The sequence below is a fragment of the Salmo salar genome, chromosome ssa15 (genome assembly GCF_905237065.1).
Source record: "Salmo salar chromosome ssa15, Ssal_v3.1, whole genome shotgun sequence".
NCBI lineage: Eukaryota > Metazoa > Chordata > Actinopteri > Salmoniformes > Salmonidae > Salmo > Salmo salar.
In genome coordinates this window covers 11,360,000-11,384,413 of record NC_059456.1, presented here as the reverse complement: position 1 = coordinate 11,384,413, position 24,414 = coordinate 11,360,000, and the positions used below count along the sequence as shown (strand labels likewise).

The 24,414-nt window shown below is 48.1% G+C and overlaps 1 protein-coding gene across 5 annotated transcripts in view; it reads right to left on the bottom strand.

Moving 5' to 3' along the window:
- Positions 1-774: 774 nt before the first annotated feature.
- The window catches only part of dapk1 (death-associated protein kinase 1), a 169,185-nt gene continuing 145,545 nt past the window's right edge, over positions 775-24,414 (bottom strand). For all 5 annotated transcript variants that reach the window (XM_045695457.1, XM_045695458.1, XM_045695459.1 and 2 more), the window contains 5 exons: positions 23,821-24,080; positions 11,745-11,933; positions 5,104-5,292; positions 4,706-4,909; positions 775-2,185 (listed from right to left, as the gene is read on the bottom strand). In XM_045695457.1, coding sequence (XP_045551413.1) covers positions 1,292-2,185; positions 4,706-4,909; positions 5,104-5,292; positions 11,745-11,933; positions 23,821-24,080 — 1,736 coding nt within the window. In that variant the 3' untranslated portion in view covers positions 775-1,291. The remainder of the gene's footprint in view (positions 2,186-4,705; positions 4,910-5,103; positions 5,293-11,744; positions 11,934-23,820; positions 24,081-24,414) is intronic.

Here is a 24,414-nt window from a genome sequence, read left to right as displayed (position 1 = left end):
GCTGTGTTGCAGTTGAGATGTACTGACAAGCAGGGCAGCAGGGCAGAAAGAGTAACTATTAAAGTTTAGAAGCCACTTCAGTAGGGTTCCATTTGGGATCCTCTTTGGAGCTCAGGAAAGCCAGTTAATTTCAACATTCATATAGGGGGATGGAGAGGAAGAGAAGAGAGGACAGGAGGAGAGAGGAGAGGAGAGGAGGAGACAGGACAGGACAGGATGAGAGAGGAGAGGACAGGATGAGAGAGGAGGTGAAAGGAGAGGTTTGGAGGAGAGAGGAGAGGAGGACAGGAGAGAGGAGAGGGGACAGGATGAGAGAGGAAACGTTTGGAGGAGAGAGGAGGAGAGGACAGGAGGAGGAGGAGAGAGGAGAGGAGGAGCGGGGACAGGATGAGAGAGGAAACGTTTGGAGGAGAGAGGAGGAGAGGACAGGAGGAGGAGGAGAGAGGAGACGTTTGGAGGAGAGAGGAGAGGAGGAGACAGGACGAGAGAGGAGACGTTTGGAGGAGAGAGGAGGAGAGGACAGGAGGAGGAGAGAGGAGAGGAGGAGAGGGGACAGGATGAGAGAGGAAACGTTTGGAGGAGGAGAGGAGGAGAGGGGACAGGATGAGAGAGGAGTGGACAGGATGAGAGAGGAGGTGAGAGGAGAGGTTTGGAGGAGAGAGGAGAGGAGGACAGGAGGAGGAGGAGACAGGACAGGAGGAGGATGAGAGGGGACAGGAGGAGGAAAGTAGGAGAGAAGAGTAGGAAGAGGAGAGAGAAGAGTAGGAGGAGAAGGGAGAGGAGAGGAGGAGGAGAGAGAAGAGTAGGAAGAGGAGAGAGGAGAGGAGGAGAAGAGAGAGGAGAGGAGGAGGATGAGAGAGAAGAGTAGGAAGAGGAGAGAGGAGAGGAGGAGGAGAAGGGAGAGGAGGGAAGCTATATGGACACTGGATGTGCACAGAGCATCAGTCTCACAGAGCATCAGTGACCTAGGGGTTAACAGGAGAGAACTAACACTAAACCCTGTGGAAAGATTAGATTGCACATGGTGTTGGTTGGTTGGTCAGCCCTAGTTAGCCCAGCCTCACTCTGGGGACGTTTCCCCAGTCAGGACTCTGATCTAGGATCAGTTTATAGTCTTCTCCCCTGGTGGGCCAGATCAGGATGAGCGGAAGCTGTTCTGATCCAGGACATGGTGTGTATTCAATAGTGCACACTGAAGCAAAATGTTTTGCGACGGAAAAAGAAAACCCAATTCAGGTATGTCCCTCTGTTCCTCTACCCGCTTGGTTCTGCTTGGTTCCCAGTGACCGTCTCATCGGGAGATGACTGAGCTGATGGAGTTGTAGGAGGTGCCTCCGTTACAGGCTCTGCCCCCTCCCCTAGCCACACCCTCTATGTTGACCCTGAAGACAGGTGAGGTCTTTAACAGGAAGTCAGCCGCGTCACGCCTCCCCAGCTCACGCAGCTTCCACATCAACAACCCCACCGTGCTGTCTGGACGGACTGACCAATCCCGGAGCAGCGCTGCCGTGGGGCTGGCCAGGAGGGCGGGGTCATTGTCTGGGGCAGGGCCCCCATTGGTTGGGGTGCCGTTAGGGGTGGAGCTGTGTTTGGCCACCAGGTAGGTGAGACCCAGGTTCATAGCCAGCAGACACCAGTCCTTCCCCAGCGCATCAGGAGGGTCTAACAGACGACACAGCTTCCTCCTGGCCAGCAGGCTGACCTCTGAGATGTGGACATCTGCACACAGACTACCCTGACTATAGACTTCAGTACAGCCCAAGGCTAGGATACTGCTGAAGCTTTCCCTGTAACCACCCATGGTGTTGGTGAGGCTGGTCTCTCTCTGGGTCTGGGCCTTCAGGAAGTCTTTAGGCTGGTAGATCATGACGGGACCGTGATGCTCTCTGAGCTGCTGGGGGCTGAGGTAATACCGGGCGGTGAGGAGGCCAGGGAGGGTGGAGGACAGGAGCGACTCTGTGATGGTAACCATGGTGTCCAGGAGGGTGTAACACTTGGCCCGTTCGCTGTCGTGACCTCTGACCTGGATCTCCACCCCTTGGCCGTGGTTGACCAATAGGATCATGGCCTCCGCTCCGCCTTGGCTCACCTTTGCCCCATTGGTCCAGAGGCGGATGTCACCGTCAGGCCCCTCCCCTGTGTCGTCCTCAGGGCGCTGCTGGTGACTCCAGCGACACAGGTTCACCTACAGTCAGGAAACATGACAACAGAATACTCAACCGGAAACATACTCCGGAGAATCCCAGATGGCAGCATTTTCAATAGTGCACTTGACAGGGACTGGGGAGTCATTCAGACAGTCTTGATAGGGACTGGGGAGTCATTCAGACAGCCTAGATGATAGGGACTGGGGAGTCATTCAGACAGTAGATGATAGGGACTGGGGAGTCATTCAGACAGTAGATGATAGGGACTGGGGAGTCATTCAGACAGTAGATGATAGGGACTGGGGAGTCATTCAGACAGTCTTGATAGGGACTGGGGAGTCATTCAGACAGTCTTGATAGGGACCTGACAGGGACGGGAGTCATTCAGACAGCCTTTAGGGACACTGATAGGGACTGGGGAGTCATTCAGACAGTCTTGATAGGGACTGGGGAGTCATTCAGACAGTAGATGATAGGGACTGGGGAGTCATTCAGACAGTCTATGATAGGGACTGGGGAGTCATTCAGACAGTAGATGATAGGGACTGGGGAGTCATTCAGACAGTCTTGATAGGGACTGGGGAGTCATTCAGACAGTCTTGATAGGGACTGGGGAGTCATTCAGACAGTAGATGATAGGGACTGGGGAGTCATTCAGACAGTCGATGATAGGGACTGGGGAGTCATTCAGACAGTCTTGATAGGGACTGGGGAGTCATTCAGACAGTCTTGATAGGGACAGTCTTGACAGGGACTGGGGAGTCATTCAGACAGTCTTGATAGGGACTGGGGAGTCATTCAGACAGTCTTGATAGGGACTGGGGAGTCATTCAGACAGCCTTGATAGGGACTGGGGAGTCATTCAGACAGCCTTGACAGGGACTGGGGAGTCATTCAGACAGCCTTGACAGGGACTGGGGGAGTCATTCAGACAGTCGACAGTCTTGATAGGGACTGGGGAGTCATTCAGACAGTCTTGATAGGGACAGTCTTGACAGGGACTGGGGAGTCATTCAGACAGTCTTGATAGGGACTGGGGAGTCATTCAGACAGTCTTGATAGGGACTGGGGAGTCATTCAGACAGTCTTGATAGGGACAGTCTTGACAGGGACTGGGGAGTCATTCAGACAGCCTTGATAGGGACAGTCTTGACAGGGACTGGGGAGTCATTCAGACAGTCTTGATAGGGACTGGGGAGTCATTCAGACAGTCTTGATAGGGACAGTCTTGACAGGGACTGGGGAGTCATTCAGACAGCCTTGATAGGGACAGTCTTGACAGGGACTGGGGAGTCATTCAGACAGTCTTGATAGGGACTGGGGAGTCATTCAGACAGTCTTGACAGGGACTGGGGAGTCATTCAGACAGTCTTGACAGGGACTGGGGAGTCATTCAGACAGCCTTGATAGGGACTGGGGAGTCATTCAGACAGTCTTGATAGGGACAGTCTTGACAGGGACTGGGGAGTCATTCAGACAGTCTTGATAGGGACAGTCTTGATAGGGACTGGGGAGTCATTCAGACAGTCTTGATAGGGACTGGGGAGTCATTCAGACAGTCTTGATAGGGACTGGGGAGTCATTCAGACAGTCTTGATAGGGACTGGGGAGTCATTCAGACAGTCTTGATAGGGACAGTCTTGATAGGGACTGGGGAGTCATTCAGACAGTAGATGATAGGGACTGGGGAGTCATTCAGACAGTCTTGATAGGGACTGGGGAGTCATTCAGACAGTCTTGATAGGGACAGTCTTGACAGGGACTGGGGAGTCATTCAGACAGTCTTGATAGGGACTGGGGAGTCATTCAGACAGTCTTGATAGGGACTGGGGAGTCATTCAGACAGTCTTGACAGGGACTGGGGAGTCATTCAGACAGTCTTGACAGGGACTGGGGAGTCATTCAGACAGTCTTGATAGGGACAGTCTTGACAGGGACTGGGGAGTCATTCAGACAGTCTTGATAGGGACAGTCTTGATAGGGACTGGGGAGTCATTCAGACAGTCTTGATAGGGACAGTTGGGGAGTCATTCAGACAGTCTTGATAGGGACTGGGGAGTCATTCAGACAGTCTTGATAGGGACTGGGGGAGTCATTCAGACAGTCTTGATAGGGACAGTCTTGATAGGGACTGGGGAGTCATTCAGACAGTCGAATGATAGGGACTGGGGAGTCATTCAGACAGTCTTGATAGGGACTGGGGAGTCATTCAGACAGTCTTGATAGGGACAGTCTTGACAGGGACTGGGGAGTCATTCAGACAGTAGACTGATAGGGACTGGGGAGTCATTCAGACAGTCTTGATAGGGACTGGGGAGTCATTCAGACAGTCTTGATAGGGACTGGGGAGTCATTCAGACAGCCTTGATAGGGACTGGGGAGTCATTCAGACAGTCTTGATAGGGACTGGGGAGTCATTCAGACAGCCTTGATAGGGACTGGGGAGTCATTCAGACAGTCTTGATAGGGACAGTCTTGACAGGGACTGGGGAGTCATTCAGACAGTCTTGACAGAGATGGGAGTCATTCAGACAGTGTTGGTGAATCAAAGCAGGTACCTGTAGCTTGTGGAACAGTCCACAGGGGAAAGGTGTGAGGTGTTCAGCAGGAACTAGCCTGACCCCTCCGTAGATCAGAACATTGTCCTCCTCCTCTTCCTCTGTCCAGGAGTGGTGAAGGCTGTTGGTCTTGATCAGGGCGGGGACATCCACCATGCCAGGGTTGGTCAGGTCACGTGCGCACACGTCCATGGCATCCAGCACCTGTCGTAAGAGAGGATGTTAGCATGGACGCTAATATTTTCCTATGGGAAATGCTAACATGTTGCATTGTGGCATACTTGACGGTATACAACTATGCATGCCCAGCTTGTGTTAGCATGGTCGCTAAGTGTGACATGTTTTCCTATGGGAGATGCTAACAGTTCCCCGTAATAGTACTGATGACTGTCTCTAACCTGTAGCAGTTCGTCCACGTCGCTCTCTGGGGCCAGAGCCTGTATCTCCTCCAGCCTGTAGCGCCCCCTGTAGTGGTGGATAGCTTTAGGCGTGTCCACAGAGAGGAGACGGGCTAACACCCCACTACACAGCCAGCGGGGCTCCAATACCATCACATCCTGCACCGTCTCGCTCTGCATCAGGTTGATCTGTTAGGAGGATGGGGAAGAGAGAGAGATGGATAGAGAGGGAGGGAGAGAGAGCACGATGGATAGAGAGGGAGGGAGAGAGAGATGGATAGAGAGGGAGGGAGAGATAGATGGATACAAAGGGAGGGAGAGAGAGCACGATGGATAGAGAGGGAGAGAGAGCACAATGGATAGAGAGGGGGAGAGAGAGAGATGGATAGAGAGGGAGGGAGAGAGATGGATAGAGAGGGGGAGAGAGAGCACGATGGATAGAGAGGGGGAGAGAGAGCACGATGGATAGAGAGGGAGAGAGAGCACGATGGATAGAGGGGGAGAGAGAGAGCACGATGGATAGAGGGGGAGAGAGAGCACGATGGATAGAGAGGGGGAGAGAGAGCACGATGGATAGAGAGGGGGAGAGAGAGCACGATGGATAGAGAGGGGGAGAGAGAGCACGATGGATAGAGAGGGGGAGAGAGAGCACGATGGATAGAGAGGGGGAGAGAGAGCACGATGGATAGAGAGGGAGAGAGAGCACGATGGATAGAGAGGGAGAGAGAGAGCACGATGGATAGAGAGGGAGAGAGAGCACGATGGATAGAGAGGGGAGAGAGAGCACGATGGATAGAGAGGGAGAGAGAGCACGATGGATAGAGAGGGAGAGAGAGCACGATGGATAGAGGGGGAGAGAGAGACACGATGGATAGAGGGGGAGAGAGAGCACGATGGATAGAGAGGGAGAGAGAGAGCACGATGGATAGAGAGGGAGAGAGAGAGCACGATGGATAGAGAGGGGGAGAGAGAGCACGATGGATAGAGAGGGAGAGAGAGAGCACGATGGATAGAGAGGGGAGAGAGAGCACGATGGATAGAGAGGGGGAGAGAGAGCACGATGGATAGAGAGGGGAGAGAGAGCACGATGGATAGAGAGGGGAGAGAGAGCATGATGGATAGAGAGGGGAGAGAGAGCACGATGGATAGAGAGGAGAGAGAGCACGATGGATAGAGAGGGAGAGAGAGCGCACGATGGATAGAGAGGGAGAGAGAGCACGATGGATAGAGAGGGAGAGAGAGCATCATGGATAGAGAGGGAGAGAGAGAGAGATGGATACAAAGGGAGGGAGAGAGATGGATAGAGAGGAGAAGAGAGAGATGGATAGAGAGGGAGGGAGAGAGATGGATACAAAGGGAGGGAGAGAGATGGATAGAGAGGGGAAGAGAGAGATGGATAGAGAAGGAGGGAGAGAGATGGATACAAAGGGAGGGAGAGAGATGGATAGAGAGGGGAAGAGAGAGAGATGGATAGAGAGGGGGAGAGAGAGAGATGGATAGAGAGGGAGGGAGATAGATGGATACAAAGGGAGGGAGAGAGATGGATAGAGAGGGGAAGAGAGAGATGGATAGAGAGGGAGGGAGAGAGATGGATACAAAGGGAGGGAGAGAGATGGATAGAGAGGGGAAGAGAGAGATGGATAGAGAAGGAGGGAGAGAGATGGATACAAAGGGAGGGAGAGAGATGGATAGAGAGGGGAAGAGAGAGAGATGGATAGAGAGGGGGAGAGAGAGAGATGGATAGAGAGGGAGGGAGATAGATGGATACAAAGGGAGGGAGAGAGATGGATAGAGAGGGGAAGAGAGAGATGGATAGAGAGGGGGAGAGAGAGATGGATAGAGAGGGGGAGAGAGAGAGATGGATACAAAGGGAGGGAGAGAGATGGATAGAGAGGGGAAGAGAGAGAGATGGATAGAGAGGGGAAGAGAGAGAGATGGATAGAGAAGGGGAGAGAGATAGATGGATAGAGAGGGGGAGAGAGAGAGATGGATACAAAGGGAGGGAGAGAGATGGATAGAGAGGGGAAGAGAGAGAGATGGATAGAGAGTGGAAGAGAGAGATATATAATCCAAATGAAAACTATCCTCCTCCCCCTGGCAGATATCAGATCTAAAGCATGTAAAACCTGCATAAACAAGTCACGTCTCAGCAATCTGCTGTCTTATAGCAGCTGTTAATAACACGTTAAAAATCTAATCAAATGAGTAGGTAGATTACACTGACGCCATGTTGACCAATAAAAATAGGTTCAAGGTTCAGCACCATGTAGGGTAGAAAGAACCAAGGTTCAGCATCATGTAGGGTAGAAAGAACCATGGTTCAGCACCATGTAGGGTAGAAAGAACCAAGGTTCAGCACCATGTAGGGTAGAAAGAACCAAGGTTCAGCACCATGTAGGGTAGAAAGAACCAAGGTTCAGCACCATGTAGGGTAGAAAGAACCAAGGTTCAGCACCATGTAGGGTAGAAAGAACCAAGGTTCAGCACCATGTAGGGTAGAAAGAACCAAGGTTCAGCACCATGTAGGGTAGAACGAACCAAGGTTCAGCATCATGTAGGGTAGAAAGAACCAAGGTTCAGCACCATGTAGGGTAGAAAGAACCAAGGTTCAGCACCATGTAGGGTAGAAAGAACCAAGGTTCAGCACCATGTAGGGTAGAAAGAACCAAGGTTCAGCACCATGTAGGGTAGAAAGAACCAAGGTTCAGCATCATGTAGGGTAGAAAGAACCAAGGTTCAGCACCATGTAGGGTAGAAAGAACCAAGGTTCAGCACCATGTAGGGTAGAAAGAACCAAGGTTCAGCACCATGTAGGGGTAGAAAGAACCAAGGTTCAGCACCATGTAGGGTAGAAAGAACCAAGGTTCAGCATCATGTAGGGTAGAAAGAACCAAGGTTCAGCACCATGTAGGGTAGAAAGAACCAAGGTTCAGCACCATGTAGGGTAGAAAGAACCAAGGTTCAGCACCATGTAGGGTAGAAAGAACCAAGGTTCAGCACCATGTAGGGTAGAAAGAACCAAGGTTCAGCATCATGTAGGGTAGAAAGAACCAAGGTTCAGCACCATGTAGGGTAGAAAGAACCAAGGTTCAGCACCATGTAGGGTAGAAAGAACCAAGGTTCAGCACCATGTAGGGTAGAAAGAACCAAGGTTCAGCACCATGTAGGGTAGAAAGAACCAAGGTTCAGCATCATGTAGGGTAGAAAGAACCAAGGTTCAGCACCATGTAGGGTAGAAAGAACCAAGGTTCAGCACCATGTAGGGTAGAAAGAACCAAGGTTCAGCATCATGTAGGGTAGAAAGAACCAAGGTTCAGCACCATGTAGGGTAGAAAGAACCAAGGTTCAGCATCATGTAGGGTAGAAGAACCAAGGTTCAGCACCATGTAGGGTAGAAAGAACCAAGGTTCAGCACCATGTAGGGTAGAAAGAACCAAGGTTCAGCACTATGTAGGGTAGAAAGAACCAAGGTTCAGCACCATGTAGGGTAGAAAGAACCAAGGTTCAGCACCATGTAGGGTAGAAAGAACCAAGGTTCAGCACTATGTAGGGTAGAAAGAACCAAGGTTCAGCACCATGTAGGGTAGAAAGAACCAAGGTTCAGCACTATGTAGGGTAGAAAGAACCAAGGTTCAGCACCATGTAGGGTAGAAAGAACCAAGGTTCAGCACTATGGGTGTGTTTACACAGCCAGCCCAATTCTGATATGTTGCCCAATACAGGCAAAAGAGCTACATTGATTGGTCTAATCTCGATTACCCAGAAGTAAAATTCTTGCGAAAGTTGTCTCTTGCCGTTTAACATGTGAATCTGTCCACGAGGTTTTAGATTTGTCTGAAGACCAATAAGTAGGTAAACAATCAGACATGGAGTGCCTGTGTGGCTTCATACAGCCTCACTGAAGAAGCTGCTGAAAAGCTGGTTGTTTCCATTAAATCAGTGGTGTCAGATTAATTCCATGGTCTGCCTCGTGTGTCTTCTGGTTTCTCCTTTCAATTAAGAGCTAGACAACATGGTGAGGTGAGTTCCTGACTAATTAGTGACCTTCATTCACCTGTGGCTCAGTTGGTAGAGCATGGTGTGTGCAACGCCAGCATGGTGTGTGCAACGCCAGGGTTGTGGGTTCGATTCCCACGGGGGGCCAGTACAACAACAAAAAAAGCATGAAATGAAATGTATGTATTCACTACTGTAAGTCGCTCTGGATAAGAGCGTCTGCTAAATGACTAAAATGTAAATGTAAATGTAACCAAGTTCAAGGGAGGCTGAAAACCCACACACACTCAGCCCTCCATGGAAGGAGTTTGACAAATATACATTAAATTATTAGAATATACAGTATCTGACTTTACTACTCTGGAAGTAAACAAAGCCCTGGGCTACTTTAAGCTAAGAGGAAGTGATAACAAAGTAACAAGAAGCAGACTCCTAAACAGTAATGAGCTAAGAGGAAGTGATAACAAAGTAACAAGAAGCAGACTCCTTAACAGTAATGAGCTAAGAGGAAGTGATAACAAAGTAACAAGAAGCAGACTCCTTAACAGTAATGAGCTAAGAGGAAGTGATAACAAAGTAACAAGAAGCAGACTCCTTAACAGTAATGAGCTAAGAGGAAGTGATAACAAAGTAACAAGAAGCAGACTCCTAAACAGTAATGAGCTAAGAGGAAGTGATAACAAAGTAACAAGAAGCAGACTCCTAAACAGTAATGAGCTAAGAGGAAGTGATAACAAAGTAACAAGAAGCAGACTCCTTAACAGTAATGAGCTAAGAGGAAGTGATAACAAAGTAACAAGAAGCAGACTCCTTAACAGTAATGAGCTAAGAGGAAGTGATAACAAAGTAACAAGAAGCAGACTCCTAAACAGTAATGAGCTAAGAGGAAGTGATAACAAAGTAACAAGAAGCAGACTCCTAAACAGTAATGAGCTAAGAGGAAGTGATAACAAAGTAACAAGAAGCAGACTCCTAAACAGTAATGAGCTAAGAGGAAGTGATAACAAAGTAACAAGAAGCAGACTCCTAGACATGATTTGACCTATCAGCTAACATATCAAATGTAAATTCTGGCAGAAAACCTAAAACAACTAACAACAATGAGAAATTGCAAAGGTTCACATTCCAACAGGACAACGACCCTAAGCACACAGCCAAGACAACACAGGAGTGGCTTCGGGACAAGTCTCTGAATGTCCTTGAGTGGCCCAGCCAGAGCCCGGACTTGAACCCGATCGAACATCTCTGGAGAGACCTGAAAATAGCTGTGCAGCGACGCTCCCCATCCAACCTGACAGAGCTTGAGAGGATCTGCAGAGAAGAATGGGAGAAACTCCCCAAATACAGGTGTGCCAAGCTTGTAGCGTCAGATCCAAGGCTGTAATCGCTGACAAAGGTGCATCAGCAAAGTACTGAGTAAAGGGTCTGAATACTTATGTAAATGTGATATTTCAGTTTTTTTAAATCCTGTTTTTGCTTTGTCATTATGGGGTATTGTGTGTAGATTGATGAGAAAAAAATAATTTAATAAATTTTAGAATAAGGCCGTAACGTAACAAAATGTGGAAGAGTGAACGGGGTCTGAATACTTTCTGAATGCAATGTATGTAGAAGACAGGCTATGTACACGCTGCCCACAATATGAGGTGGAAACTGAGCTGCACTTCCTAACCTCCTGCCAAACGTAGGACCATATTAAAGACACATATTTCCCTCAGATTACACAGACCCACAAAGTATTAAAAAACAAATCCAATTTTGATGAAATAACACAGTGTGACATCACAGCAGCAAGATTTGTGTCCTGTTACCACAAGAAAAGGGCAACCAGTGAAGAACAAACACCATTGTAAATACAACCCATATTTATGTTTATTTATTTTCCCTTTTGTACTTTAACTATTTGCACATCGTTACAACACTGTATATATATATATACACATAATATGACATTTGAAATGTCTTAATTCTTTTGGAACTTCTGTGAGTGTAATGTTTACAGTTCATTTTAACTTTCTTTGGCAATGTTAACATGTGTTTCCCATGCCAATAAAGCCCTTAAATTGAAATTGAGTGAGAGAGAGGTGATAGAGAGATCGAGAGAGAGCGATATATAGAGAGAGAGATATAGAGAGAGAGAAAGATGAATGAAGTTGGCATATCAAAAATAATCTCACGACTGGTATTGAAATGTGTGAAGTACAACACAAGTTGAAGTCTGTCCAGGCCAGTTGGCTGTCTATCTACCAGAGCAGAGTCATTCTGTCACCATCACCATGTCCTAACAGTCCAATCACTGTTTCCAGATGGAGGAACACACTGCTAAACAGTGGCAGGAAATAGAACCTCACAACACAGACACTGAATAGGGGAGAATCCTGGGTTGAATACAGATCCTTCACACTATTGAGGTGCACTCGAATTACGTTGGAGATTGGACTTTTGTGTAATAAGGTGTGTGTGTAGGTCTCCCATATTGTGGAGCTGCTGTGTGTGTGTGTGTGTGTGTGTACCTCTCCCATGCTGTGGAGCTGCTGTGTGTGTGTGTGTACCTCTCCCATGTTGTGGAGCTGCTGTGTGTGTGTGTGTGTGTGTGTGTGTGTGTGTGTGTGTGTGTGTGTGTGTGTGTGTGTGTGTGTGTGTACCTCTCCCATGCTGTGGAGCTGCTGTGCGACCCCTCGGAGGTGCTCCTCGCTGACCAGTGGGTTGATGTGTTCCTGGACGTCAGAGACAAACTGTTGCCATGACGTCAGCTGGTTAGGACCACTCATTTTCCTCCAGGAGGGCAGGGTCGAGACCAGACACTCTGAAAGGGCCGACATGGGACTACAGGTCTGTCAGAGAGAGAGGGGAGAGAGAGGGACTTAACAAATTGGACCACAATAACTACAGTGGGAAATGCGTCAAAAGCAACATTGGGAAAATCCTCTGCATTATCATTAACAGCAGACTCGTACATTTACTCAGTGAAAACAATGTACTGAGCAAATGTCAAATTTGCTTCTTACCAAATTACCGTACGACAGACCCCGTATTCACCCTGCACACCCTAACTGACAAACAAACCAACCAAAATGAAGGGAAAGTCTTCTCATGCTTTGTTGATTTCAAAAAAGCTTTTAGACTCAATTTGTCACAAGTCACATTTCTCTAAAGACAAATAATACAATAAACAAGGTAGGGCTTCTTTTGCATCATTGTAGCCAACATCACCAGCATTGCTATGGAAATAAGTACATTGACCCCCTCAACCAGCAGCTGGTCATTATGTACCCTGCATCTAGAGAACATGTCCACCAGCTTGGTACAACACAGGCAGAACCTGAGACCAGCACAACCAGCATAGCCACCACACAGCCTGATGACACCGCACCAGCCTCCCAGTCTGCTAAAGCCCAGGTCAGAATACCAGCCTCCCAGTCTGCTCCAGCCCAGTTCAGAATACCAGCCTCCCAGTCTGCTAAAGCCCAGGTCAACCTACCAGCCTCCCAGTCTGCTCCAGCCCAGGTCAACCTACCAGCCTCCCAGTCTGCTCCAGCCCAGGTCAACCTACCAGCCTCCCAGTCTGCTCCAGCCTCCCAGTCTGCTCCAGCCCAGCTCAACCTACCGGCCTCCCAGTCTGCTCCAGCCCAGGTCAACCTACCAGCCTCCCAGTCTGCTCCAGCCCAGGTCAGCCTACCAGCCTCCCAGTCTGCTCCAGCCCAGGTCAGAATACCAGCCTCCCAGTCTGCTCCAGCCCAGGTCAACCTACCAGCCTCCCAGTCTGCTCCAGCCCAGGTCAACCTACCAGCCTACCAGTCTGCTCCAGCCCAGGTCAACTTACCAGCCTCCCAGTCTGCTCCAGCCCAGGTCAGCCTACCAGCCTCCCAGTCTGCTCCAGCCCAGGTCAGAATACCAGCCTCCCAGTCTGCTCCAGCCCAGGTCAACCTACCAGCCTCCCAGTCTGCTCCAGCCCAGGTCAACCTACCAGCCTCCCAGTCTGCTCCAGCCCAGGTTAACCTACCAGCCTCCCAGTCTGCTCCAGCCCAGGTCAGAATACCAGCCTCCCAGTCTGCTCCAGCCCAGTTCAGAATACCAGCCTCCCAGTCTGCTCCAGCCCAGGTCAACCTACCAGCCTCCCAGTCTGCTCCAGCCCAGGTCAACCTACCAGCCTACCAGTCTGCTCCAGCCCAGGTTAACCTACCAGCCTCCCAGTCTGCTCCAGCCCAGGTCAGAATACCGGCCTCCCAGTCTGCTCCAGCCCAGTTCAGAATACCAGCCTCCCAGTCTGCTAAAGCCCAGGTCAGCCTACCAGCCTCCCAGTCTGCTCCAGCCCAGGTCAACCAACCAGCCTCCCAGTCTGCTCCAGCCCAGGTCAGAATACCAGTCTCCCAGTCTGCTCCAACCCAGTTCAGAATACCAGCCTCCCAGTCTGCTCCAGCCCAGTTCAGAATACCAGCCTCCCAGTCTGCTAAAGCCCAGGTCAACCTACCAGCCTCCCAGTCTGCTCCAGCCCAGGTCAGCCTACCAGCCTCCCAGTCTGCTCCAGCCCAGGTCAGCCTACCAGCCTCCCAGTCTGCTCCAGCCCAGGTCAGAATACCAGCCTCCCAGTCTGCTCCAGCCCAGGTCAGCCTACCAGCCTCCCAGTCTGCTCCAGCCCAGGTCAGAATACCAGCCTCCCAGTCTGCTCCAGCCCAGGTCAACCTACCAGCCTCCCAGTCTGCTCCAGCCCAGGTCAACCTACCAGCCTCCCAGTCTGCTCCAGCCCAGGTCAGAATACCAGCCTCCCAGTCTGCTCCAGCCCAGGTCAGCCTCCCAGTCTGCTCCAGCCCAGGTCAGAATACCAGCCTCCCAGTCTGCTCCAGCCCAGATCAACCTACCAGCCTCCCAGTCTGCTCCAGCCCAGGTCAGAATACCAGCCTCCCAGTTTGCTCCAGCCCAGGTCAGCCTACCAGCCTCCCAGTCTGCTCCAGCCCAGGTCAGAATACCAGCCTCCCAGTCTGCTCCAGCCCAGGTCAGCCTACCAGCCTCCCAGTCTGCTCCAGCCCAGGTCAACCTACCAGCCACCCAGTCTGATCCAGCCCAGGTCAGCTTACCAGCCTCCCAGTCTGCTCCAGCCTCCCAGTCTGCTCCAGCCCAGGTCAGAATACCAGCCTCCCAGTCTGCTCCAGCCCAGGTCAGCCTACCAGCCTCCCAGTCTGCTCCAGCCCAGGTCAGAATACCATCCTCCTAGTCTGCTCCAGCCCAGGTCAATCTACCAGCCTCCCAGTCTGCTCCAGCCCAGATCAACCTACCAGCCTCCCAGTCTGCTCCAGCCCAGGTCAGAATACCAGCCTCCCAGTCTGCTCCAGCCCAGATCAACCTACCAGCCTCCCAGTCTGCTCCAGCCCAGGTCAGAATACCAGCCTCCCAGTTCCAGCAGGCTTTTCCGGTAGAATACCAGCCTCCCAGTCTGCTCCAGCCCAGGTCAGAATACCAGCCTCCCAGTCTGCTCCAGCCAGACAACTACCCACAACTACAATCCTTATTGATTAAAATGGGAAGCTCTTGGTTAGGAGAGATTATTCCCTAGACACCAGGTGTATAAGTTCTGGTGTCCTACAACTGACAGGGCAATGCAGCTACTCAGTCAGACCAGGATTGACACCCCCAACAACATCATTATCCACACTGGCACAAACCACCTTCATGCCAAAGGTGAAAATGTATCTGGGGCAGTGAGAAGAGTGGCAGAACGGGCACAGGCTCGGTTCCCAACAACCAATATAGATGTGTCTATCCTCCTACCAAGAAAAGACTTCCCAGGACAGTTGATCAACAAAATAAATACAATCAAATGTTATTGGTCACATACACATGGCTAGCTGAATAGACTGAATAGGAGAAAAAACAAGCAACAAACAAAGAAGATAGGCTTTTGAAAAATAACTATTTTTCCTAAAATTGTAGTTATCTTAGCAAGCTGAATTGTTTACCAGTTGCGAAGCAGTTGCTAGGGACTCTTTTGGAAGAAGCTAGCTAGCTAACGAAGAACAACAAAGAATATCTAGTTAACAGAAGAAAAGAAAGAGAAAATCAGGACAGAAGAAAAAGGATATCAAAGTGAAACAGTTCTCTAAAGACACAGGAGACAATAATACAAGAAACAACACTTCTGTAGCTTGTCAACTATGTGTCTGTCTATCCCTGTTCTCTCCTCTCTGCACAGGCCATACAAACGCTTCACACCGCGTGGCCGCTGCCACTCTAACCTGGTGGTCCCAGCGCGCACGACCCACGTGGAGTTCCAGGTCTCCGGCAGCCTCTGGAACTGCCGGTCTGCAGCCAACAAGGCTGAGTTCATCTCAGCCTATGCTACCCTCCAGTCCCTAGACTTCCTGGCGCTGACGGAAACATGGATTACCACAGATAACACTGCTACTCCTACTGCTCTCTCTTCGTCTGCCCACGTGTTCTCGCATACCCCTAGAGCATCGAGCCAGCGGGGTGGTGGCACTGGAATCCTCATCTCTCCCAAGTGGACATTCTCTCTTTCTCCCCTGACCCATCTGTCTATCTCCTCATTTGAATTCCATGCTGTCACAGTTACCAGCCCTTTCAAGCTTAACATCCTTATCATTTATCGCCCTCCAGGTTCCCTTGGAGAGTTCATCAATGAGCTTGACGCCTTGATAAGTTCCTTTCCTGAGGATGGCTCACCTCTCACAGTTCTGGGTGACTTTAACCTCCCCACGTCTACCTTTGACTCATTCCTCTCTGCCTCCTTCTTTCCACTCCTCTCCTCTTTTGACCTCAACCTCTCACCTTCCCCTCCTACTCACAAGGCAGGCAATACGCTTGACCTCATCTTTACTAGATGCTGTTCTTCCACTAATCTCATTGCAACTCCCTCCAAATCTCCGACCACTACCTTGTATCCTTTTCCCTCTTGCTCTCATCCAACACTTCTCACTCTGCCCCTACTCGGATGGTATTGCGCCGTCCCAACCTTCGCTCTCTCTCTCCCGCTACTCTCTCCTCTTCCATCCTATCATCTCTTCCCTCTGCTCAAACCTTCTCCAACCTATCTCCTGATTCTGCCTCCTCAACCCTCCTCTCCTCCCTTTCTGCATCCTTTGATTTTCTCTGTCCCCTATCCTCCAGGCCAGCTCGGTCCTCCCCTCCTGCTCCGTGGCTCGATGACACACTACGAGCTCACAGAACAAGGCTCCGGGCAGCCGAGCGGAAATGGAGGAAAACTCGCCTCCCTGCGGACCTGGCATCCTTTCACTCACTCCTCTCTACATTCTCCTCTTCTGTCTCTGCTGCTAAAGCCACTTTCTACCACTCTAAATTCCAAGCATCTGCCTCTAACCCTAGGAAGCTCTTTGCTACCTTCTCCTCCCTCCTGAATCCTCCTCCCCCTCCCCCCCCCCCTCTCTGCGGATGACTTCGTCAACCATTTTGAAAAGAAGGTTGACGATATCCGATCCTCGTTTGCTAAGTCAAACGACACCGCTGGTCCTGCTCACACTGCCCTACCCTGTGCTTTGACCTCTTTCTCCCCTCTCTCTCCAGATGAAATCTCGCGTCTTGTGACGGCCGGCCGCCCAACAACCTGCCCACTTGACCCTATCCCCTCCTCTCTTCTCCAAACCATTTCCGGAGACCTTCTCCCCTTCCTCACCTCGCTCATCAACTCATCCTTGACCGCTGGCTACGTCCCTTCCGTCTTCAAGAGAGCGAGAGTTGCACCCCTTCTGAAAAAAACCTACACTCGATCCCTCCGATGTCAACAACTACAGACCAGTATCCCTTCTTTCTTTTCTCTCCAAAACTCTTGAACGTGCCGTCCTTGGCCAGCTCTCCTGCTATCTCTCTCAGAATGACCTTCTTGATCCTAATCAGTCAGGTTTCAAGACTGGGCATTCAACTGAGACTGCTCTTCTCTGTGTCACGGAGGCTCTCCGCACTGCTAAAGCTAACTCTCTCTCCTCTGCTCTCATCCTTCTAGACCTATCTGCTGCCTTTGATACTGTGAACCATCAGATCCTCCTCTCCACCCTCTCCGAGTTGGGCATCTCCGGCGCGGCCCACGCTTGGATTGCGTCCTACCTGACAGGTCGCTCCTACCAGGTGGCGTGGCGAGAATCTGTCTCCGCACCATGCGCTCTCACCACTGGTGTCCCCCAGGGCTCTGTTCTAGGCCCTCTCCTATTCTCGCTATACACCAAGTCACTTGGCTCTGTCATATCCTCACATGGTCTCTCCTATCATTGCTATGCAGACGACACACAATTAATCTTCTCCTTTCCCCCTTCTGATAACCAGGCGGCGAATCGCATCTCTGCATGTCTGTCAGACATATCAGTGTGGATGACGGATCACCAGCTCAAGCTGAACCTCGGCAAGACGGAGCTGCTCTTCCTCCCGGGGAAGGACTGCCCGTTCCATGATCTCGCCATCACGGTTGACAACTCCCTTGTGTCCTCCTCCCAGAGTGCTAAGAACCTTGGCGTGATCCTGGACAACACCCTGTCGTTCTCCACTAACATCAAGGCGGTGACCCGATCCTGTAGGTTCATGCTCTACAACATTCGCAGAGTACGACCCTGCCTCACACAGGAAGCGGCGCAGGTCCTAATCCAGGCACTTGTCATCTCCCGTCTGGATTACTGCAACTCGCTGTTGGCTGGGCTCCCTGCATGTGCCATTAAACCCCTACAACTCATCCAGAACGCCGCAGCCCGTCTGGTGTTCAACCTTCCCAAGTTCTCTCACGTCACCCCGCTCCTCCGCTCTCTCCACTGGCTTCCAGTTGAAGCTCGCATCCGCTACAAGACCATGGTGATTGCCTACGGAGCTGTGAAGGGAACGGCACCTCCATACCTTCAGGCTCTGATCAGGCCCTACACCCAAACAAGGGCACTGCGTTCATCCACCACTGGCCTGCTGGCCCCCCTACCTCTGAGGAAGCACAGTTCCCGCTCAGCCCAGTCAAAACTGTTCGCTGCTCTGGCACCCCAATGGTGGAACAAGCTCCCTCACGACGCCAGGACAGCGGAGTCAATCACCACCTTCCGGAGACACCTGAAACCCCACCTCTTTAAGGAATACCTAGGATAGGATAAAGTAATCCTTCTAACCCCCCCCTTAAAAGATTTAGATGCACTATTGTAAAGTGGTTGTTCCACTGGATATCATAAGGTGAATGCACCATTTTGTAAGTCGCTCTGGATAAGAGCGTCTACTAAATGACTTAAATGTAATGTAATGTAATGTAATGTAATGCTAGCAGATGTTAATGCGAGTGTAGTGAAATGCTTGTGCTTCTAGTTCCGACCGTGCAGTAATATCGAACAAGTAATCTAACAATTTCACAACAACTACCTTATACACACAAGTGTAAAGGAATGAATAAGAATATGTACATATAAGTATATGAATGAGTGATTGCCGAACGGCATAGGGAAGATGCAGTAGATGGTATAGAGTACAGTATATACATATGAGATGAGTAATGTAGGGTATGTAAACATTATATAAAGTGGCATTGTTTAAAGTGGCTAGTGATCCATTTATTACATCCAATTTTTCATTGGTCATTTCATGATGGGTGGGGCTAAGACTTAAGAAGGTGTGAAGGATGCTGAATGGATGTAGACAAAGAAGAGCCTCTCCAGTGTATGATATACCATTTTCTAGCTCTGAGTCTCTACTTTTATCCAATGTAAAAAACACAATTTCATATTTTGCTACATAAGACCGAAATCGAGGCGGTCTGTCAAATTCTGGTCCTAAAAATGTCAGAATTTGTTAAAAACATCAAGGGACAGGACATCATAATCCTACTGGAAACATGGTGTCGTGGAGACATAGATACTCAGTGTTCCTCAGGCTATAGAGAAAGTTTACTACCATCAATCAAACATAAACATGTTAAACGAGGCCGGAACGCAGGAGGAATCATAATTTGGCATAAGCAGGACTGAATTAAATGAATAAAAAATACTAATCACATTTGGCTAAAACTTCAATCAATTGTGACAATGATGTAACCTGTACATACAGTTGAAGTTGGAAGTTTACATACACTTAGGTTGGACTCATTAAAACTCATTTTTCAACCACTTCACAAATTTCTTGTTAACAAACTATAGTTTTGGCAAGTCGGTTAGGACATCTACTTTGTGCATGACACAAGTAATTTTTCCAACAATTGTTTACAGACAGATTATTTCACTTATAATTCACTGTATCACAATTCCAGTGGGTCAGAAGTTTACATACACATAATTTGAGTCAATTGGAGGTGTACCTGTGGATGTATTTCAAGGCCTACCTTCAAACTCAGTGCCTCTTTGCTTGACATCATGGGAAAATCAAAAGAAATCAGCCAAGACCTCAGAAAAAATTCTGGTTCATCCTTGGGAGCAATTTCCAAACGCCTGAAGGTACCACGTTCATCTGTACAAACAATAGTACGCAAGTATAAACACCATGGGACCATACAGCCGTCATACCGCTCAGGAAGGAGAAGTGTTCTCTCTCCTAGAGATGAACGTACTTTGGTGTGAAAAGTGCAAATCAATCCCAGAACAACAGCAAAGGACCTTGTGAAGATGCTGGAGGAAACGGGTACAAAAGTATCTATATCCACAGTAAAACGAGTCCTATATCGACATAACCTGAAAGGCCGCTTAGCAAGGAAGAAGCCACTGCTCCAAAACTGCCATAAAAAAGCCAGACTATGGTTTGCAACTGCACATGGGGACAAAGATTGTACTTTTTGGAGACATGTCCTCTGGTCTGATGAAACAAAAATAGAACTGTTTGGCCATAATGACCATCGTTATGTTTAGAGGAAAAAGGGGGATGCTTCCAAGCCGAAGAACACCATCCCAACCGTGAAGCACGGGGGTGGCAGCATCATGTTGTGGGGGTGCTTTGCTGCAGGAGGGACTGGTGCACTTCACAAAATAGATGGCATCATGAGGTAGGAAAATTATGTGGATATATTGAAGCAACATCTCAAGACATTAGTCAGGAAGTTAAAGCTTGGTCACAAATGGGTCTTCCAAATGGACAATGACCCCAAGCATACTTCCAAAGTTGTGGCAAAATGGCTTAAGGATAACAAAGTCAAGGTATTGGAGTGGCCATCACAAAGCCCTGACCTCCATCCTATAGAACATTTGTGGGCAGAACTGAAAAAGCGTGTGTGAACAAGGAGGCCTACAAACCTGACTCAGTTACACCAGCTCTGTCAGGAGGAATGGGCCAAAATTCACCCAACTTATTGTGGGAAACGTTTGACCCAAGTTAAACAATTTAACGGCAATGCTACCAAATACTAATTGAGTGTATGTAAACTTCTGACCCACTTGGAATGTGATGAAAGAAATAAAAGCTGAAATAAATCATTCTCTCTACTATTATTCTGACATTTCACATTCTTAAAATAAAGTGGTGATCCTAACTGACCTAAGATAGGGAATTTTTACTAGGATTAAATGTCAGGAATTGTGAAAAACTGAGTTTAAATGTATTTGGCTAAGGTGTATGTAAACTTCCCACTTCAACTGTATGTGCAGCTTATGCTCCTCCTTCAGATTCACCATATCATGATGATCAGTTTATTGACAATCTCCATACAGAAATCAAGACATTTCAGGCAGAGGGTAAAGTGCTTTGTTGTGGAGATTTCAATGCGAGAACAGGTTCTGAGCCTGACTACACTGATGGAGGAAATCACCACATATTTGGACACCCCTCCTTGTACAGTAGCCCTATTATAAATAATAGAAACAGTCCTGACCAAATACTGAACAAAAATGGGAAGGAGTTAGTGCATCTCTGTCGAGCGTTAGGCCTGTACATGCTTAATGGTGTAGTCGATTATGCCATCACTGACATTGACCCCTCCTCCATTAGTGCATTCACTGTCAGCAGGGGCGGAAATCCCGGGGGGGGACGGGGGGACACGACCCCCCCATCCTGGGAAAAATATGATTTGTCCCCCCAATATATCACTGAAACATAACTATGTAATTTAAATAATATTAATAATACGCAATGAAAGCAATTGTGCTGATTATTGACACTTAATAGCGCGTTTTTAAGTTTCAAAAGATTGCGACCCCCCCACCCTTTGCCTCACAATGGTTTGATCCACTGCCAGTTCCTTAGCTTGCGAGGTAATGTAGAGGTCGTATCTACTGTCTGAAAGGCACTGACGTGAGGTTAATCCAGTCAATCGCGCACACACACTAGCTGAATATGCAGAGCTAGCGCGCAAATATGAACTATTAAGCTAGCTAGTACCTATTCCATTTATGTGGCGTCGTCAAAGATGGAATCTTTGCTATCGTCAATTTATTCCAAGATCAGCATACATGTAAGTTAGTGCTTCAAAGTCCCTGTGATAAGGTTAGCGATAAACTGAACTACACTCTCTTCTACCATTGTTTTAAATATATTTAATGGTCTCGTTGCAAAAGCTAAATTGTCGCAAGGGAACTTTTATTTATATATTTTATTTCACCTTTATTTAACCCGGGTAGCAAAGATTATAGCAAACACCACTGAAACGGAATTGGTGCTCGCTAGCTTTGCAAATTCAGCTATTGTTGGAAGCCAGCCAATATGAAACAAACTATATTAAAATTACAGAATGTTGCAGCATATGTTGTGTAAATGGTGAACTCATACAGCTGTCAACTCTTGTCACTGCAATCCGTTTCACATTTGCTAGCTACCTTTAAGATCGAAGCCCATATAGAATGATAGAAGATAAGATAGAAGCCCATCTCCTACTGTAAATAACCTACATACTGTGTGTGTGTAGCCAACCAGGTAGAAAAATGGCAGAAAAATGGCAGAAAAAAGACGGACATCAGAGTATTTTTCAGTACACCAAAACGCAAAGTAAGAACCCTAGTAGCCTAATATCTCAAAGACTAGTTGATAAAATGTTCATAAGAAAGAAGTGAAATGCTAATGGAATTGTTTCACAATGATGTCATTAGGCAGAGCAGGCAACAGATGGCACACAGACAGCAGAGTTGGGGACAGATATGCAGGGACAGACTGGCAGAGACAGGGAGTCTCAGGTAAGTTTGTTGAGTCTTTGTTTGGCAACATTATGAAAGGTTCTCCATTTTTTTCGACTTGTAAAATAGGAACATAATTGGAAGATGCCATGGATACCCCCACTCTCAACTTAAACTGGTGACTGAACTAAGATTACTTAAAGGCAATCGTATTGCTGTTGTGATTAGTTGTGTAGTTTTGGGTACCGGTAGTTAGGAGTACGGCAAACACCTTATTTCTTTGGTTCCTCAATATACATTTACCATATTAAACGTAGGCTATGTGTTACAGCACTACTTTTGGTGTTCCCCTCAGGAATTGCTCTTGAGAAAATGTAATGTAATTGTCCCCTCCAAAGTTGATATCAGATTTTCGCCCCTGACTGTCAGACCACAGACACCATTGTCGGATCACAGACACCATTGTCGGATCACAGACACCATTGTCGGATCACAGACGCCATTGTCGGATCACAGACGCCATTGTCGGATCACAGACACCATTGTCGGATCACAGACACCATTGTCGGATCACAGACGCCATTGTCGGAACACAGACACCATTGTCGGATCACAGTCAGATCAAGGTGTTTCTGAAGAAATTAACCAGCAATACTCATTCTAAAAAAAACAGCCCAATTAAACTCTACAACATGAACCAAATCAGACAGATGGGCTCCAAAAAGTGCAGAGAAATTCATCGAAAGATTAAAATGAAATAATGAACTCTACACAGGTCTTCAATAACTCACAATATCAAAACAATAAAAGGTGTCAAATCAGCAAATCTGAGAAAAACTAAAGAAACGCAACATCAGAAACAAAAAGTTTCTGAAAAATGGTTTGATACGGAATGTAAAACAATTAGAAAACACCTAAGACAAATGTCAAATGAAAAACATAAGCAGCAAAACAACCCAGCGCTACGATATGAATACTTTGAAACTCTGAAACAGAATAAACATACACTGAAACGCAAGACATGTAGTAAAACCAATAAGACACTAAGGTCTACAGCTGTTGTATTCGACACGTGACAAATAAACATTGATTCGATGTTATTGGCTGTCAGAGTGTATGAACTTACAGAGACGATGTTATTGGCTGTCAGAGTGTATGAACTTACAGAGACGATGTTATTGGCTGTCAGAGTGTATGAACTTACAGAGACGATGTTATTGGCTGTCAGAGTGTATGAACTAACAGAGACGATGTTATTGGCTGTCAGAGTGTATGAACTTACAGAGACGATGTTATTGGCTGTCAGAGTGTATGAACTTACAGAGACGATGTTATTGGCTGTCAGAGTGTATGAACTTACAGAGACGATGTTATTGGCTGTCAGAGTGTATGAACTTACAGAGACGATGTTATTGGCTGTCAGAGTGTATGAACTTACAGAGACGATGTTATTGGCTGTCAGAGTGTATGAACTTACAGAGACGATGTTATTGGCTGTCAGAGTGTATGAAATAACAGAGACGATGTTATTGGCTGTCAGAGTGTATGAAATAACAGAGACGATGTTATTGGCTGTCAGAGTGTATGAAATAACAGAGACGATGTTATTGGCTGTCAGAGTGTATGAAATAACAGAGACGATGTTATTGGCTGTCAGAGTGTATGAACTAACAGAGACGATGTTATTGGCTGTCAGAGTATATGAACTTACAGAGACTATGTTATTGCGTAGTTCCAGTAGGTGGTTCCGTAGCAGTTTGACATCTTTAGAGGTGGAGGCTCCAGCGTCCATCACAAACAGCCTCTCTGAGATCTGCAGGTCGTTGCCAAACCTGTTCCGGAGCTCCTTGAGTAGAGGCCTCTCCTTGTCGTATCCAAACTCCCCTCCAGCCCCCCGAGGCAGGCAAGCCACGTCAGCATGAGTCCCCACAAGGACCACCGTCAGCGGGCTATGGATGCGACCTCCAAACGCTGGGGACGAACACACTGCGTTACTGGTTAGCTCAACATTCCACTACAGATCCAGATCTACTCCTAGCTGAACTCTAATACCTGCAGTCAGATTTCTAACAAACTCATTCAAACCATGTTCTACTGTATGGATGTAGTCTCTAAAACTGTCTGTCATGTGATGTTAAGACAGGCTGAAACCATGACAACACAGGAGAGAGGAGATGAGTCCGGAGCGAGAGGTCAAGGGTTAGAGAAGAGGAGGGGAATATATGCAAGACAAAGTAGACAGCTACAGGATGATTATTTTCTACTAAAAGATATTCCTTAGGATTTGATGAATGACTAGTGAAGG